The sequence below is a fragment of the Desmodus rotundus genome, chromosome 9 (assembly GCF_022682495.2).
Source record: "Desmodus rotundus isolate HL8 chromosome 9, HLdesRot8A.1, whole genome shotgun sequence".
In the NCBI taxonomy this organism is placed as follows: domain Eukaryota; kingdom Metazoa; phylum Chordata; class Mammalia; order Chiroptera; family Phyllostomidae; genus Desmodus; species Desmodus rotundus.
Window position 1 is genome coordinate 53443345 of NC_071395.1, and position 13110 is coordinate 53456454.

The 13110-nt window shown below is 41.1% G+C and overlaps 1 protein-coding gene across 1 annotated transcript in view; it reads left to right on the forward strand.

The window, feature by feature from the left end:
- ADAM28 (ADAM metallopeptidase domain 28) overlaps nucleotides 1-13110 on the forward strand; it is a 101490-nt gene that overhangs the window by 17999 nt on the left and 70381 nt on the right. Inside the window, exons 3-5 of the mRNA XM_071219268.1 lie at nucleotides 6987-7236; nucleotides 8142-8305; nucleotides 10516-10896. Coding sequence (XP_071075369.1) covers nucleotides 6987-7236; nucleotides 8142-8305; nucleotides 10516-10896 — 795 coding nt within the window. The remainder of the gene's footprint in view (nucleotides 1-6986; nucleotides 7237-8141; nucleotides 8306-10515; nucleotides 10897-13110) is intronic.

Sequence of the window (13110 nt, forward strand, 5' to 3'; positions counted from 1 at the left end):
TTTGCCCACCTCCATCTACCCCCACCCTCTGGCTATCACCACACTGTTGTCTGTGTCAATGTGTTAAATATATGTTGTTTTTTTTTTACTTAATCCTTTCACTTTCTCATTGATGCAATTGTAAATGGAATTTAAAAAAAATTCCCTCTGATAGCTTATTATTCATATATAAAAACACAACTGATACTTGTTTTTAATTATATATTCTGTGACTTTATTGAATTCATTTATTAGGTCTAATGTGTTTTTTGCGTGTGTGTGATTCTTTAGGTTTTTCTATGTGTAGTGTATGTCATCTGCAAATAGTGACAGTTTTCCTTTTTTAAAAATTTGAATGCTTTCTTTCCCCATGTCTGATTGCTGTGGCGAAGACTTCCAATACTATTTTGAATAAAAGTAATGAGAGTGGGCATCATGGTCTTATTCTTGATCTTGGAAAAAAGTTTTAGTTTTTCACTGTTGAGTACAGTGTGGGCTTTCACATATGGCCTTTATTTTGTTGAGAAATGTTGCTTCTGTGCCCACTGCATTGAGAGTTTTTGTCGTAAATGGTTATTGATCAACAGAGCTGTAAACCTTTGCACACGTCTGTTTTAAATCAGATGGGGAAGGGAAGTGTTAGAAATGCACATGCGTGCACTCTGTTGTGTGTGTGCACGTGTGTGTCTCATTCTGTTGCTGGTCTCTGTTTCGTGTGTCACGTGTCTTTAATTTCAGCTGGATGCACTCTCTCAACAGTTCTCCTAGGACAGGTCTCATGGCAAGGGATCCTAACCTTTTGCTATCTGCAAATGTTTTACTTTCACCAATTTTTGGAGGATAATTTTGTTAGATATAGAATTCTTGGTTGACAGTCTATTTTTTAGCACTTTCAATAGATCATTCCCCTGTTTTTGGCCTTAATAGTCTCTGATGAGAAATATCCTGTTAACATTAACTTTCTTATACATGTTAAGTCAAAAGTGACTTTCTACTTTCAGTATTCACTCTTTCTTTTGACCTTCGAAAGTTTGACTGTAATGTTTCTAGGTGTGGAACTCAAGTTTTTCCCAGTTGGTGTTTATTGAGTTTTGGGTTTTTTTTTTTTTTTTTGAATGTTTACATAGTGATTTTCATTGTACTTGGGATATTTTTGACCATTATTCTTTCAGCTAAATTTTGTGCCCAATTATATTTCTCCTTTTCTTCTGGGGCTCCCATTATGCATACTTTGGTATGCTTTTTGGGGATCACACGTCTTCGAAACTCTAAATAGCCAGGCCAAATAGTGACAATTGTCTGGGTGTGGGACTTTGGGGGAACTCCAAATCCACTGTGACTCGTCCAGTTTCTGCTAGGCTGTCAGTTTCCACTGCTGCCATAAAGCTAAAGGCTGTGGGATTTCAAAGCTGCCGTGAAGCTAAGAAGTGGGCATGGAATCTAGGCAAGTTACAATGTCATAAAGATTGTGGTTCTTACTGAGATTCAGCCACTTTTCTTGAATAAAGTCTCTTTGGATTGTTACAAGCCTTTAGTTGGCTTTCAGAGTTTTGAAAAAGTTGAATTTGACTTTTTTTTTAAACCAGCATCCTTGCTTAAACGAATTCTGCAATTCCAGTAAAGTTCCTGGCATGGATTTTTAAAAACAGCAGTTTTATTTTTTATAAGCTTTAGTAGGTTTTTCCAAATTACTCCTCCTATCATTTGCAAATAAGGTAGGTTTTCTTTCTAAACTGTTTCTAAAGTGAATTCTAGAAATAATATTACAAGACATTGTCTAAATCAATGGAAGACTATTTTTACAATAATTAAAGAAGAGAACTACGGGAGTGGGGGGCAGGCTGGGTGAAGGGGGGCATAGAGGGGGAAATTGGGACAACTATAATAGCATAAACAATAAAAATGTTAATATTATTCACTTACATAATGAATAAGGGCTGATTTTCTGATTGGGTCTTAACTGAGATAAGCCTGCCTACCGGGCCAGGTCCTTGGATTTGACATGAGCTGATACAACAGAGCTTATGCTGATACGTTATTATTGACATACCGCACAGTTTTTACGAACAGTTTGGATTGTCTATCGCATCTATTTAAGACCCAGTTCAGACTGTTTCAAGTGTGAAAGTCACTTGGAAGTTTTAGAAAATAGTTATGTGGTCAATGAACAATCCTTTGCTGTTAAAAAATATAATTAAGGAAGACAACTTTCAATGGTGAATCCTTTGAAGGCAGTAACATTCACATGGATTCGCAACTGTGTATTGTTTTAAAAAAAAATATTCTAATTCTATCAGTGCAGCCTTGTTCAAAACACACCACATTCGGAGTCAGCTGTCCGAGCTCCCATTCTGCCTATGTCACTCACTGGTTGTGCGATCTTGAGCAAGGTCTGTAACTTCACCGAGACTCAGTTCTGTCCTGTTTAAGTGTATAGCAATAATAATGTCTGTCTTAAAAGCATAATGTGAGGGTTTGAAATATGATTTATTTAAAGCACAAAGCCTGCCACAGTGAAGATGCCCTCCAAATGGTAGTTATTTCTATCTGTATTGATTCCAAAGTAACCAAAGTAAGAGCAGAAGCATAGTAATTCTCATCCCACTCATATTATATTGTACTGCTTTCAATTTTATGAATTGATAGGTTGCAAGCTTTTTGAGGAATAGTGTTTATGCATCCTCCATAGAACCCAGCTATATGGTAAGTGTGGAAGAGTTATTCAATAAACTTTATTTCCCATATTTTTACTGAGCACTTAGTAGAGACAGAAAAGTAGTAATTAGGGAGTGCTTAAATCTGCCTTTTCTTGGTGTTTCATGGAAGGTTTGAACACTAGGTGGCAGCAGTACACAGGGAAGGGCAGTGCAGAGTGCCCTGAAGCTGGCTGTTGCACACACCTTAATAAACACATCCAGCTTGTTGGCTGCGCAGTTGCTGGTAATGGCCTGAATGACTGCCTAGTTGTCACCAGGCATGCATTTCACAGCTGGTGCTAATGAAGCAAAGCTGGCTCCCCTCCTTAACCACCCCACCTGGCTTCTCAGCATGCCATTTTAAATCTTTTTATTTTTAAGTGGAAAAATATTGCTGAATGAACAATATCCTTCAAAAGTGCTCCCGTTGCATTTTGTATTACCTCTTACTTCAGCTCAAATCACCTTTCCTTCTACCTGTTTCTATAGCTGTGTCATGAATCCCTGGTGAGAATATATACATTTATTACCTTTAGCATTTTTCAATTTATATTTATCATCATTGTCCAAATTTAGTATTCTTTTTCTAGAGGAGATATTTGTTTTAATCATTCAGAACACAATGGAACTAGCTGAAAGTTTTTAGAAAACCTTTCACATTAGAATAATTACAGGTTTACAGAAAAGTTATAGAGTACAAAGAAACCTCATATATGCTCCCAGTGAGGGTATTTTGCCTCTCTTTGAAACACTGATGGCCAGCACCACTTCTCACATAGGCAAGAGAATGAAGCATCCACCAGTTACTCCAGCGATGGTCTTACCTCTGAATGGACTGTGTAGGGTGGTTTAATCAGATACCATTTTCCAGATGAAACTTTCTGTATCTAGTGCTGCACAGAGAAATCCAATATTTGAAATTTACTTTTGCTTATTTAAGGTTTCAAACTCAGTTGCTTCTTATTATCATTTTGAAACTCCTTTCAGACCTGCCTATGTGCCTTTTACTTCCAAATCTGAAAGGATCTTCATATATTTACTATTTACTGAAATCTTTATGAATAGAAGAAACAGGCATTACTCTGTCAATTTCACATATTTTCTAGATAATTAAGGTGACAATTAGATGAACTACATGAAAACTAAATAAACATAAGAATCTATATCTGATTAGTTTGACTTCAAGTTTACTGTTCTTTCTTCTCTACCTTGCTTGTTTTACCTCATAGAGAAATACAGTGATGGTATCCTGTAAATGCGTTTTAGGAAGACGTAAGAGTGAACTAGACCCTGAGACTCTAAGCAGCATTTACTCTGAAGGCGAGGGATTTGAAGACACGTTATGCTTTTAAGACAGACATTATTATTGCTATACACTTAAACAGGACAGAACTGAGTCTCGGTGAAGTTACAGACCTTGCTCAAGATCGCACAACCAGTGAGTGACATAGGCAGAATGGGAGCTCGGACAGCTGACTCCGAATGTGGTGTGTTTTGAACAAGGCTGCAGTGATAAAATGGGAATATTTTTTTAAAACAATACAGAGTTTGCAAATCCATGTGAATGTTATTCCTTTCAAAGAATTCACCAATGAAGGTTGTCTTCTTTAATTATTATTTTGTAACAGCAAAGGATTGTTTATTGACCACAATAGCTATTTTCTAAAACTTCCAAGTGACTTTCACACTTGAAACAATCTAAACTGCAGCTACTTTATAGTTTTGAGTAAAATCCCTCAATCTGGGCTATCCCTTATAAATACCCTCTTAGGAATTAGAGATATAAAGAACTTCTCCTTGGCCAACACTGACACATACCCTCTGCAACAGCCGGGCCCTCGATCACAGTGACAGGAAGCCTAGCCACCCCGTCTGATGCGTCAGAGGGAGCATATCAGTTCTGACTAAGAGCACAGCTGTGTGTCTGACTTGAGGAGAGACTACGTCTGTACTCAAATCATGTTATTAAGAATCTTTCCCCCTCTCTCTTTACCCTGGTTTCTTCGGTGTTGCTATCCTCCTCTGGCTCCGTGGGTCCTTCCACTGACCCTCTCCCCCCAACCCAAGGCAGCACCGGTATTTTACCTCAGGGTGGCCAAATGGCTGCTGTGGTTCCAGACTCCAAACATTGCACTACATCACCTAAGGATAAAGAGAGATCCTCTTCTGGAAGTACAAACAGAAGACCCCAGGCAAATCCTGACATTTAACTTTTCTTTTTGTCCTGAATAGGATATTGTGACTATCCCTCAAAGTATCCAGAGCAAGAGATAGGATTTGCTTATTGTCTTTAAGTTAACCAGGGGCCATTCCTACAGCTGGAAAGGAGCTGAGCCTTCCCAAGTCCCATGCTGGAGAAGGGTGGCAGGGTGGACTCTCCAAAGTCTTTTGGTGGAAGGAGAGGGAAGTGGATACTGGGTGGCAGTCAGGGAGCGATGTCCCCTGGAGTGTGCTGTTGTTTTCAGGCTTCCTCAGTGTACTATTTTGTCAACTATTACTTTCTCATGTTTACCCATAGTTTGCTCTGTCCCTTTGAATTGGAATATTTGGGGTGAGATTTCTAATAATCGAGTTTTTCTGCAGGATCAAGGCCTTTATCAGGAATCACATCTGATATTACTTCCTGGCTGCAACACTTACTCCCTATGTGACTTAGCCCATTCTAGATTTTCTGAGTCCAAGGTTCTTTAACAAGAAAAGTGTCAGTGGGGAGGGGCTTGGGGGCTGGGTGAGGAGGGTGAAGGGAATAAGCAAAACAAAAACAAAAAGACTCATGGACACAGACAACAGCAACTGCCAGAGGGAAGGGGGCAGGGGGAGGTAGAAGAAGGTAAAGGGGGGATAAATGGTGATAAGCACACAATGCAATATGCAGATAATGAAAAAAAAACCCAGATCTTAAACTACTTAACTCCTGAGGGACTGAGATAGCAGAGGTAAAGCACCTTGGTGAGAATTAATTTCCTTTTGTTTCATGAGCTACCTGGAATAGGCAGCTCAGGTACTTCATCTGCCTGAGTTCTAGAAGGGTTTGGTCCTGAAACATATCTTCCAGAAAGTTCTCTATCCACCTCATTCTGATGTTCCCAATGACTTTGTCAACTCAATATGGTTTTATTCAAGGATTATATTCTCCTCCACAGGAGCATCATGTAACTGGAGGAATGGGACCACTGCCAACCATCTCTCCCCCAGAAAGAGCAAGGGGGAGGATGGCCTTTGGCTGAGAATTCACTCCAGCCCTAACAAGTGATCATTTCAATAGTTTTAATGGGACTTTGTAGAGCTAAGAGAATGCCTAATAAGAGACTTACTGTTCAGTACTGTTTGTTTCTTGTTATCTTCAAGCCTGAGGAGGAAAAATTAGGAAAACCAGGGTGTGAAGGAAATAACTGAAACTGCTCCTCATGGGAAGATCGGGCCCTGCACCCACAGCAGTCGGTTTCCATCAGGACAGTTTTGCCCTTCAGAGGACGTTTGTCAATATTTGACGTCACTGGTGGTCACGAAGGGAGAGGGGTGGTGGCATTGGCATCTGGTGGTACAGTGCACAGCACAGCCTCTGACAGGACAACAAGGAATTGCCTGCCTCTGCTCAGGAGCATCACTGTAGATGATGGGATAGAAAAAAAACTGTAGGGTGTTTTTTTCCCTACAGTCTATAAGATTGATGTGTATCCTTCAGAGGGGTGTGTGTGTGTGTTTGAGTGAACAGCTATCTGCTGAATAATCTATGATATACTTGTTTATTCTCCAGGTTATTCAGCATAAGTGAAATAAGCCAGAGAAAGGCAAATAACATATGACTGCACTTATATGTGGAATCTAATGAATAAAATAAACTGGCAAACAAAACAGGAACAGAGGCATGGACACATGGGACAGACCTACAGCTGTCAGCGGGGAGGGGAAGGAGGGGACCGGAAGAAGATGGTGAGGGGATTGGCCAAAAACCTTCCATACTCCTAACCCGTGGACACAGACAGCAGGGTGGTGATAGCCCGAAGGAAAGGGGAGGGGGTGTAGATTGAGGTGGGCAAAGGGGGAGAAATAGGGACAGAAAGAGACTGCTGGGGTGGTGGGCTCACGACGTCGCGTGCAGATGATGCTTTACTGAGTTGTGCACTCAAAACGTGTACCCCAGTTAATTCAATAATAAAAAAGAAGTGAACCTATATAAATCATCGGGGTCAGATTTGGACAGGTTTGGATTTGGAATGCCACTGCCTTCTTTAGGCCATTTTACAGAAAAAGGTGGGGATCCAGATCAACACTTTCTCTGTACTTTTGCCCTCAAGAATTTCCAAATAGGATTCGCACCGGGAGAAGCGTACTTCTGAGAGAGGGCCGCGCGCGCTGGGGGAAAGGGCAAGCACCACGGTGCACTGCAGCTGGGGAGTCCCCTGCTGCCGCTGCCAGCTTCACGGACAAGCAGACTGGGGCTGTGCAGGGGAAGCGAGCGTGCTGGTGGTGCTCGGAGAGTTGTGGTTTACCCGGTTGTGCGGTTACCTGATTCTGGTGCCCTCTCTCAGTCTAGCGGTGGGGCACACTGAGGCACCAGGTGAACGTATAGGAGTTACTCAGGGAAAAATTATGTTTTGGGGTTGTTATGTCATTAGACTAATATAAAAGCCCAGAGTTTATCCTTTCCTATGTCGTCATTGTTTTTATTTATTCTAACCCTTCAATAAAATCTGATGTATTCATACATCTGTGTCTGGAAAACAAAGGAATCGACCTGCCTGTCTCACCTTTATTGACAAACCGTGGCTGAAGACTCAGGTCAGCCAGGAACAGGCAGTGGGGCAGAGCTCGCTGGGGCCTCAACGAGGCTGGTGTGGTTCTCGGAGGTGCCTTTGTGCCATCGTCTTATTCTCCGCATACTGCTTAGCTCAGCTGCGTCTGTTTCATATGCGTGAGTGCATATAAGTATAAACCTATATAAACACATACATATATGACTGTATGCAACACCCATTGATGCTGGTCTCAGTATTGGATGCTACGCGATTCCCCTATGGTGGACGTGCCTTTTTTGTTCTTGTTTTTCGGGCTGGCATTTTATCTGTTCTTCATCTTGTTCTTGACTGTAGTTTTGTTTCATGGCCTGACTTTCTATGTTACTCGTTTAGTGACTTCTCATGTTCCTCCTTGAGACCTAGGGAAAAATAAAAGTGGAGTCCTGGCAGGGCTTATGAGGCTAGGATAAGAGAGAAAGTAATAATTACACTTGTGGATCAGTCCAAGGTTTGATGAGCAGAGTTGAAAATGGAGTCTGCCAGCAAAATTCGTGCTCATGGAGATTTGCCAGACATCAGGGGAGAGGGAACCCTAAATATTTACGTCCAAAGGACAAATCTGGGGTGCAACAGCTCAGGGCGGTATGCTGTCACACCTGGCTGGTTCCCGTGTCACCTGGAGAACATTATAAAATGTGCATGCCTGGCCCCACTGCAAACCTCTCAGTGAACATCATCCAAGAATCTGCATTTCGAAAAGCCTCCCAGGTGATTCTGATGATCTGTCAGGCTTGTGCAGCTGAGCCCTGCGGGTTTCTGGGGAAAAGCTGGCTCACAGGCACCACCGCACTCGCGGCTCCTGTCACATCTGCAGACAGGCTCATGGTGCCTGTGAGACACGAGCCAGCGCTGGCCTCTGAGCGCTGCTTGGGCCCAGCCTGATTCATACCACATGATCTTCTGCACTCCTCAGGGGCCGGCCTCGTCGCTGTGGTTCTGGCTTCAGGCGGAGTGCTGACCTAAGGCAGAGGTCCCACCAGGTTAGACGAGCCCTCGCCCTATTTCCCTTGCCTTATTCTAGTGGTACAAAAAGAGAAGAGATTAACCTTTCAAACTTGCCACAATGGCAACTCTATGTTTTTTCCATAAAATATGCTCCATAAAGAAGGAGTGATTTCCAAGCCTGGGAAGTCTCTAACAATTGGCAGGTGTTTTATTTTGTTGTCGTTTTTATTTTATTTTATTTTATTTTATTTTATTTTATTTTATTTTTTTGGTTATAATGAACTACTTCTCCCGAGTGGTTTGGCCCCTGTCATTGCTTCTGCTAGAGACTGTAAAGTCTGCAGGATATTTGTAGTGTAATTTTCAGGGTAATTGAGATAATTATACACAATGGGACCTCACTATTTAAAAAAAATCTTGTCTCCCAACCTGTATATAGTAAGTCTCCCAATCTTCCATTCATGATTTCTTTTAGAAATTTAAACATCTTTATTTATTTTTTCTGTTTACTACATTTTCCTAGTTTTTACACTTTACTGTTATTAGGAACACTTTTCTGTTACTAAAGAATCAGTTAGTGTGGTACTATATGACTTAAAAGTAATGTTTCCAAGGTTCCTTCTGGCTCAGATATATTTAGTATTCTTCATTCGGGACCCTACTGTATATTAAGTATAGTTGGTGCATATATTTAAAGGTATGAACACAGAGCTTACCATTTGAAAATGTAAAAATAATAGCCAGCATGGTAAAAAGCAGGTTTCGTGTGCGTATCATTAGGGGAATTCTGAGATGATATTCCTACACTAGTGTACATGAGTCAACAAGCAAACTTTCCCTACCCACAGCATCTCAGGATCATATCTTCAAAGACTGGCATAGAAAATTAAAACCCTGTGAGCTCACAGCAAGACTCCAAGGGGTCCAGGAGTATTCCGTCCCTGGCAATTACCACATTTTGTCGTGTACAGTGCGCACCCACATTTCGTGTGCGTTATACACGGGACTATTATACCCATGGATAATATGCAACCTTATTTTTCCCTCAAAAAATTGGGCAAAAATTGTGCATTATATATGGCAAAATCTGGTTGGTCCCAAGGGTGGAGCCCTCAGGAGTAGAATTAATGCCTTTACAACAATAAAAAATAAATAAAAAAAATTAAAGAGACCCAGGGAGCTTGCTCACGCCTTCTGCCATGTGGGGTCACGGCAAGAAGTTTGTGATCTGAACCAGGGCGCTTCCTGGCCCCCTATCTACGACTTCCAGCCTCCAGAACTGTGAGAAGTAAACTTTTGCTGCATACAAGTTACCCCGTCTGTGGTATTTTGTAGTAACAGCCCGAATGGAGTAAAATACTTGATATAGTGTTCAATATCTATTACATTATATCATGCCCTTGCTCTAATACCAGCCTTCAGTGTTTGTTATCCATGTACTAAGATCAAAGTGACTCGGTTTGGTATTCTCAGTAACTTTTATGATCTGGCTACAACCACTCTTTCAAGCCTCATTTTCATCCAGTCTGGTCTGTGAAACTCTGCCTCACACAGTGTCCTTATTCCCAAGGAAAAGACCTTAGTTCAAGAGTCCTCATGCTTCAGAAAGGCAACCAAACTTTAATATATATAGATAGATATAGATATAGATATAGATATAGATATAGATATATATCTGAGTTCTATTTTATCACCTGCCATTCCATTTATATTGGACCCAAACCAAAACAGCCTTTTCTGAGCCCATCCCATTCTTTCAGCCTTTAACAGACACTGTCTACCTTGCCAGACACCTTTCTTTCTATGCTTATATCTTGTTATCTCAACCATGTTGAAAGTCCCAAAGTACAGAAACATGGAGGTCTGCCTTTTTGTACTTCGCACTCTCCTATAGCTCACACGCAGCGCCTCTCACACCACGCTCAAGTAAGTGCTTAGTGGATTAGTACACCAAACAAAGTCAATATAGTATACGTGCAATTGGATGGCTAACTGATTATTTATAAAAGCATTTTTTCAGTATGTAAAGAAAACAGGTTAGTATTTATTTCAGTCAATTTTTTTTCAAGAAGCTTTAATGTTTCTATTTGTTTCAGGGCATGGGAGAGGCTCCAGGATGGTTAAAAGGCTGCCTAGTGGTTTCAGGGAGAGGCTCAGACAGAAGCCAGACACCCAGGATGGGGGGCAGAGGGGCCCCTCAAAGGCTTCTGGGCTCCAAAGGCTCCCAGCTGTGCTTGAGGGGGGTCTTCCTCAGAGACACCACCCAGCCCAGCGGGGAGCTGGGCAGCCTGGGGGCCGGGCAGCCTGGGGAGGTGAATCAGGTGGCCACCTACCTTCTTGGTGAGTTTCACTCGCTCATCCAGGACCTGGTTCTCCAGGAAGTCGTAGAGCTGAGGGTCTGCGTGGGCAGAACCCACGGCCTGCAGATCCGCAGGGCCTGCTTCAGGTTCTTCTCCAGGACAACAGTGTCTTCCCTGGTATCCTGGGTGTCACCCACTTATCATGGGATGGCTTCTGCTAGTCCTGGAAGAGGGCAGGGCACCAAGCTGGTTTTGCATCTTTAAGAGACCCTGGGTGCCCTCCCACTTCTTCTGGGCCAACCCTCAGAGGAAGTGGCCCACACCCTCCAGAGCCAACATCTTGGCAGTTGAAATGAGAACTCAGAGAGGGGTAGGTGTATGAGGCCCATATTTGTGGGGTGACCAGGTGGTTGACAGTGACCGCCTCCTCAGTGGAAAAATTCTGATGAATTTGGGAGCTTGTGGTTGCTCAGCAATAAGAAATTCAGTTCAAAAAATGGTGTTGGCTAGTGTAGGAGCCTAAGCATTGTGAGGTGGATCTGAAGGTGGAGATTGGAAAAGAGGTTGGAAGGTGGTTGGAAGCTGGAAGAAGAGCCATCCTTGGTTCTGTTCTGTCCCAACACTGTTGAGATGGGAGGCAGGTCTGAGGGACCACTGAGGGCACTGCAGCCCCAGTTAATTTTTTCCCATTTCCATAATATCTTTGAATAACATCTGATTTCTTCATTAGTTAATTTCAATAATCCTTAATTTGAATTGTTCAAGCACAATTCAAAGGTGTTAAATTGTAATTCTAGCCAAAAATAACATATGATTGCACTCATATGTGGAATCTCATGAACAAACTGAACTCACAAGCAAATAGAGGCAGACTCACAGATAGAGAGCAGGCTGACAGCTATGGGAGGGGGTTTAGGGGGTGGAGGGACTGCGCAAAAAGGAAAGAGGACTCAAGGACACTGATGACAGTGTGGTGATTGCAGGGGGGAGGGGGACATAAGCGGGATAAACAGTAATGGAAAAATACAATAAAAATACATTACCTATTAAATCTGCAGTTTAAATGCTAAAAAAAAATAAGTAAAATAAAGCAGTCTTCATTGAATAGCCCTGTTTTTGGATTGAACTTTGGAAAGAAAAAATATCTGTTTGTCCAAGAGCTTCAATTTTCCAAAATTGTAAAGAAGTTATAGTGCAATCAAATTGGTTTACCCAAGGATCCAAAAATTCGAAGGAACATATGTTTGGCAAATGAGTGGAATGTCAGATGATGGGTTTAAGTAATCACAGGATAAATCTGTTGCTAAGTATTTCAGGATTTAGAAGTCAGCTGCTAAATGTGACTGGGATCAGGGGCCTAAGGGAGTAAGCAGAAACTGTAATGTGGCCATTTATTCTGCATTTCTTTACACTGACCATGATCATGGGCTCTTTTCCCACAGAAAATAGGTGTCTGCTCTCTATTGTTCTATACACAATTGGAAAGTAAAAAGCTATTATTTCCAGGGTCATTCAGTAACCTCCCATATTACAGCCAATCCCTCTCCCGCACATTCTGCCTTAGAGTCAATTGCAGCCATGACGCCGTGACTTGGACCCTCTCACTTAATGCCCTGACCATCACCGAGGTCACACTTTCCAGCTCTCTGGAACTCACCGAAACGTCCTGCGAGGACCAGACAGAGGTGTGAGGACCTGGCTTTCCCCTTCAGAATCTTCAGAAAGTCACTTCACATTTCTTTTTGTTTCATTTAAAATTCCAAAAAAAGAAAAAAACAAAGAAAGAAAAACCCTTATGGTTTTAATTAAAGAAACAAAAGCAAAATACAAATTTATAGCAGAGCATTTGGAAACAAAAAAGGAAAAAAGAAAAGAAAGTTTCTCATATTTCCATCCATCTGTAATGAACCACTACAAATGTTGTATTTTTAATTATTTCTTAGACTATGTAACATATCTTTATAAAATTTGGATCACACAGTAGTATTTTGTAATCTTTTAATTTAACAACACAATGTGAAATGTCATACTATGTCATACATTACGTGTCTTCTATAATAGCTTTTACATATTTTTGTAATATTCCATTATCTTGCTATTTTACATTTTAACTAATCTTTTAAGAATTAATATATATGCCTCCATTTATAACTATTATAAATACTATGTAGTGAATAACTGCCTATTTCATGCTCCATTCATGGTAAGTTCTTATCACATTCACATTGCATCACACAGGTAAGTTCTTTGTTCCCCTTTATTTATTTTTTCTGTGCATATACTTTTCTTTTGAATTTAGGAGAAGTTTGCAAGCCTATTTTTTAATTCCCTTTAATATCCAAACACTTCATTACAGATTATATTTTTCATCTCTAGAACACTTATTATTTG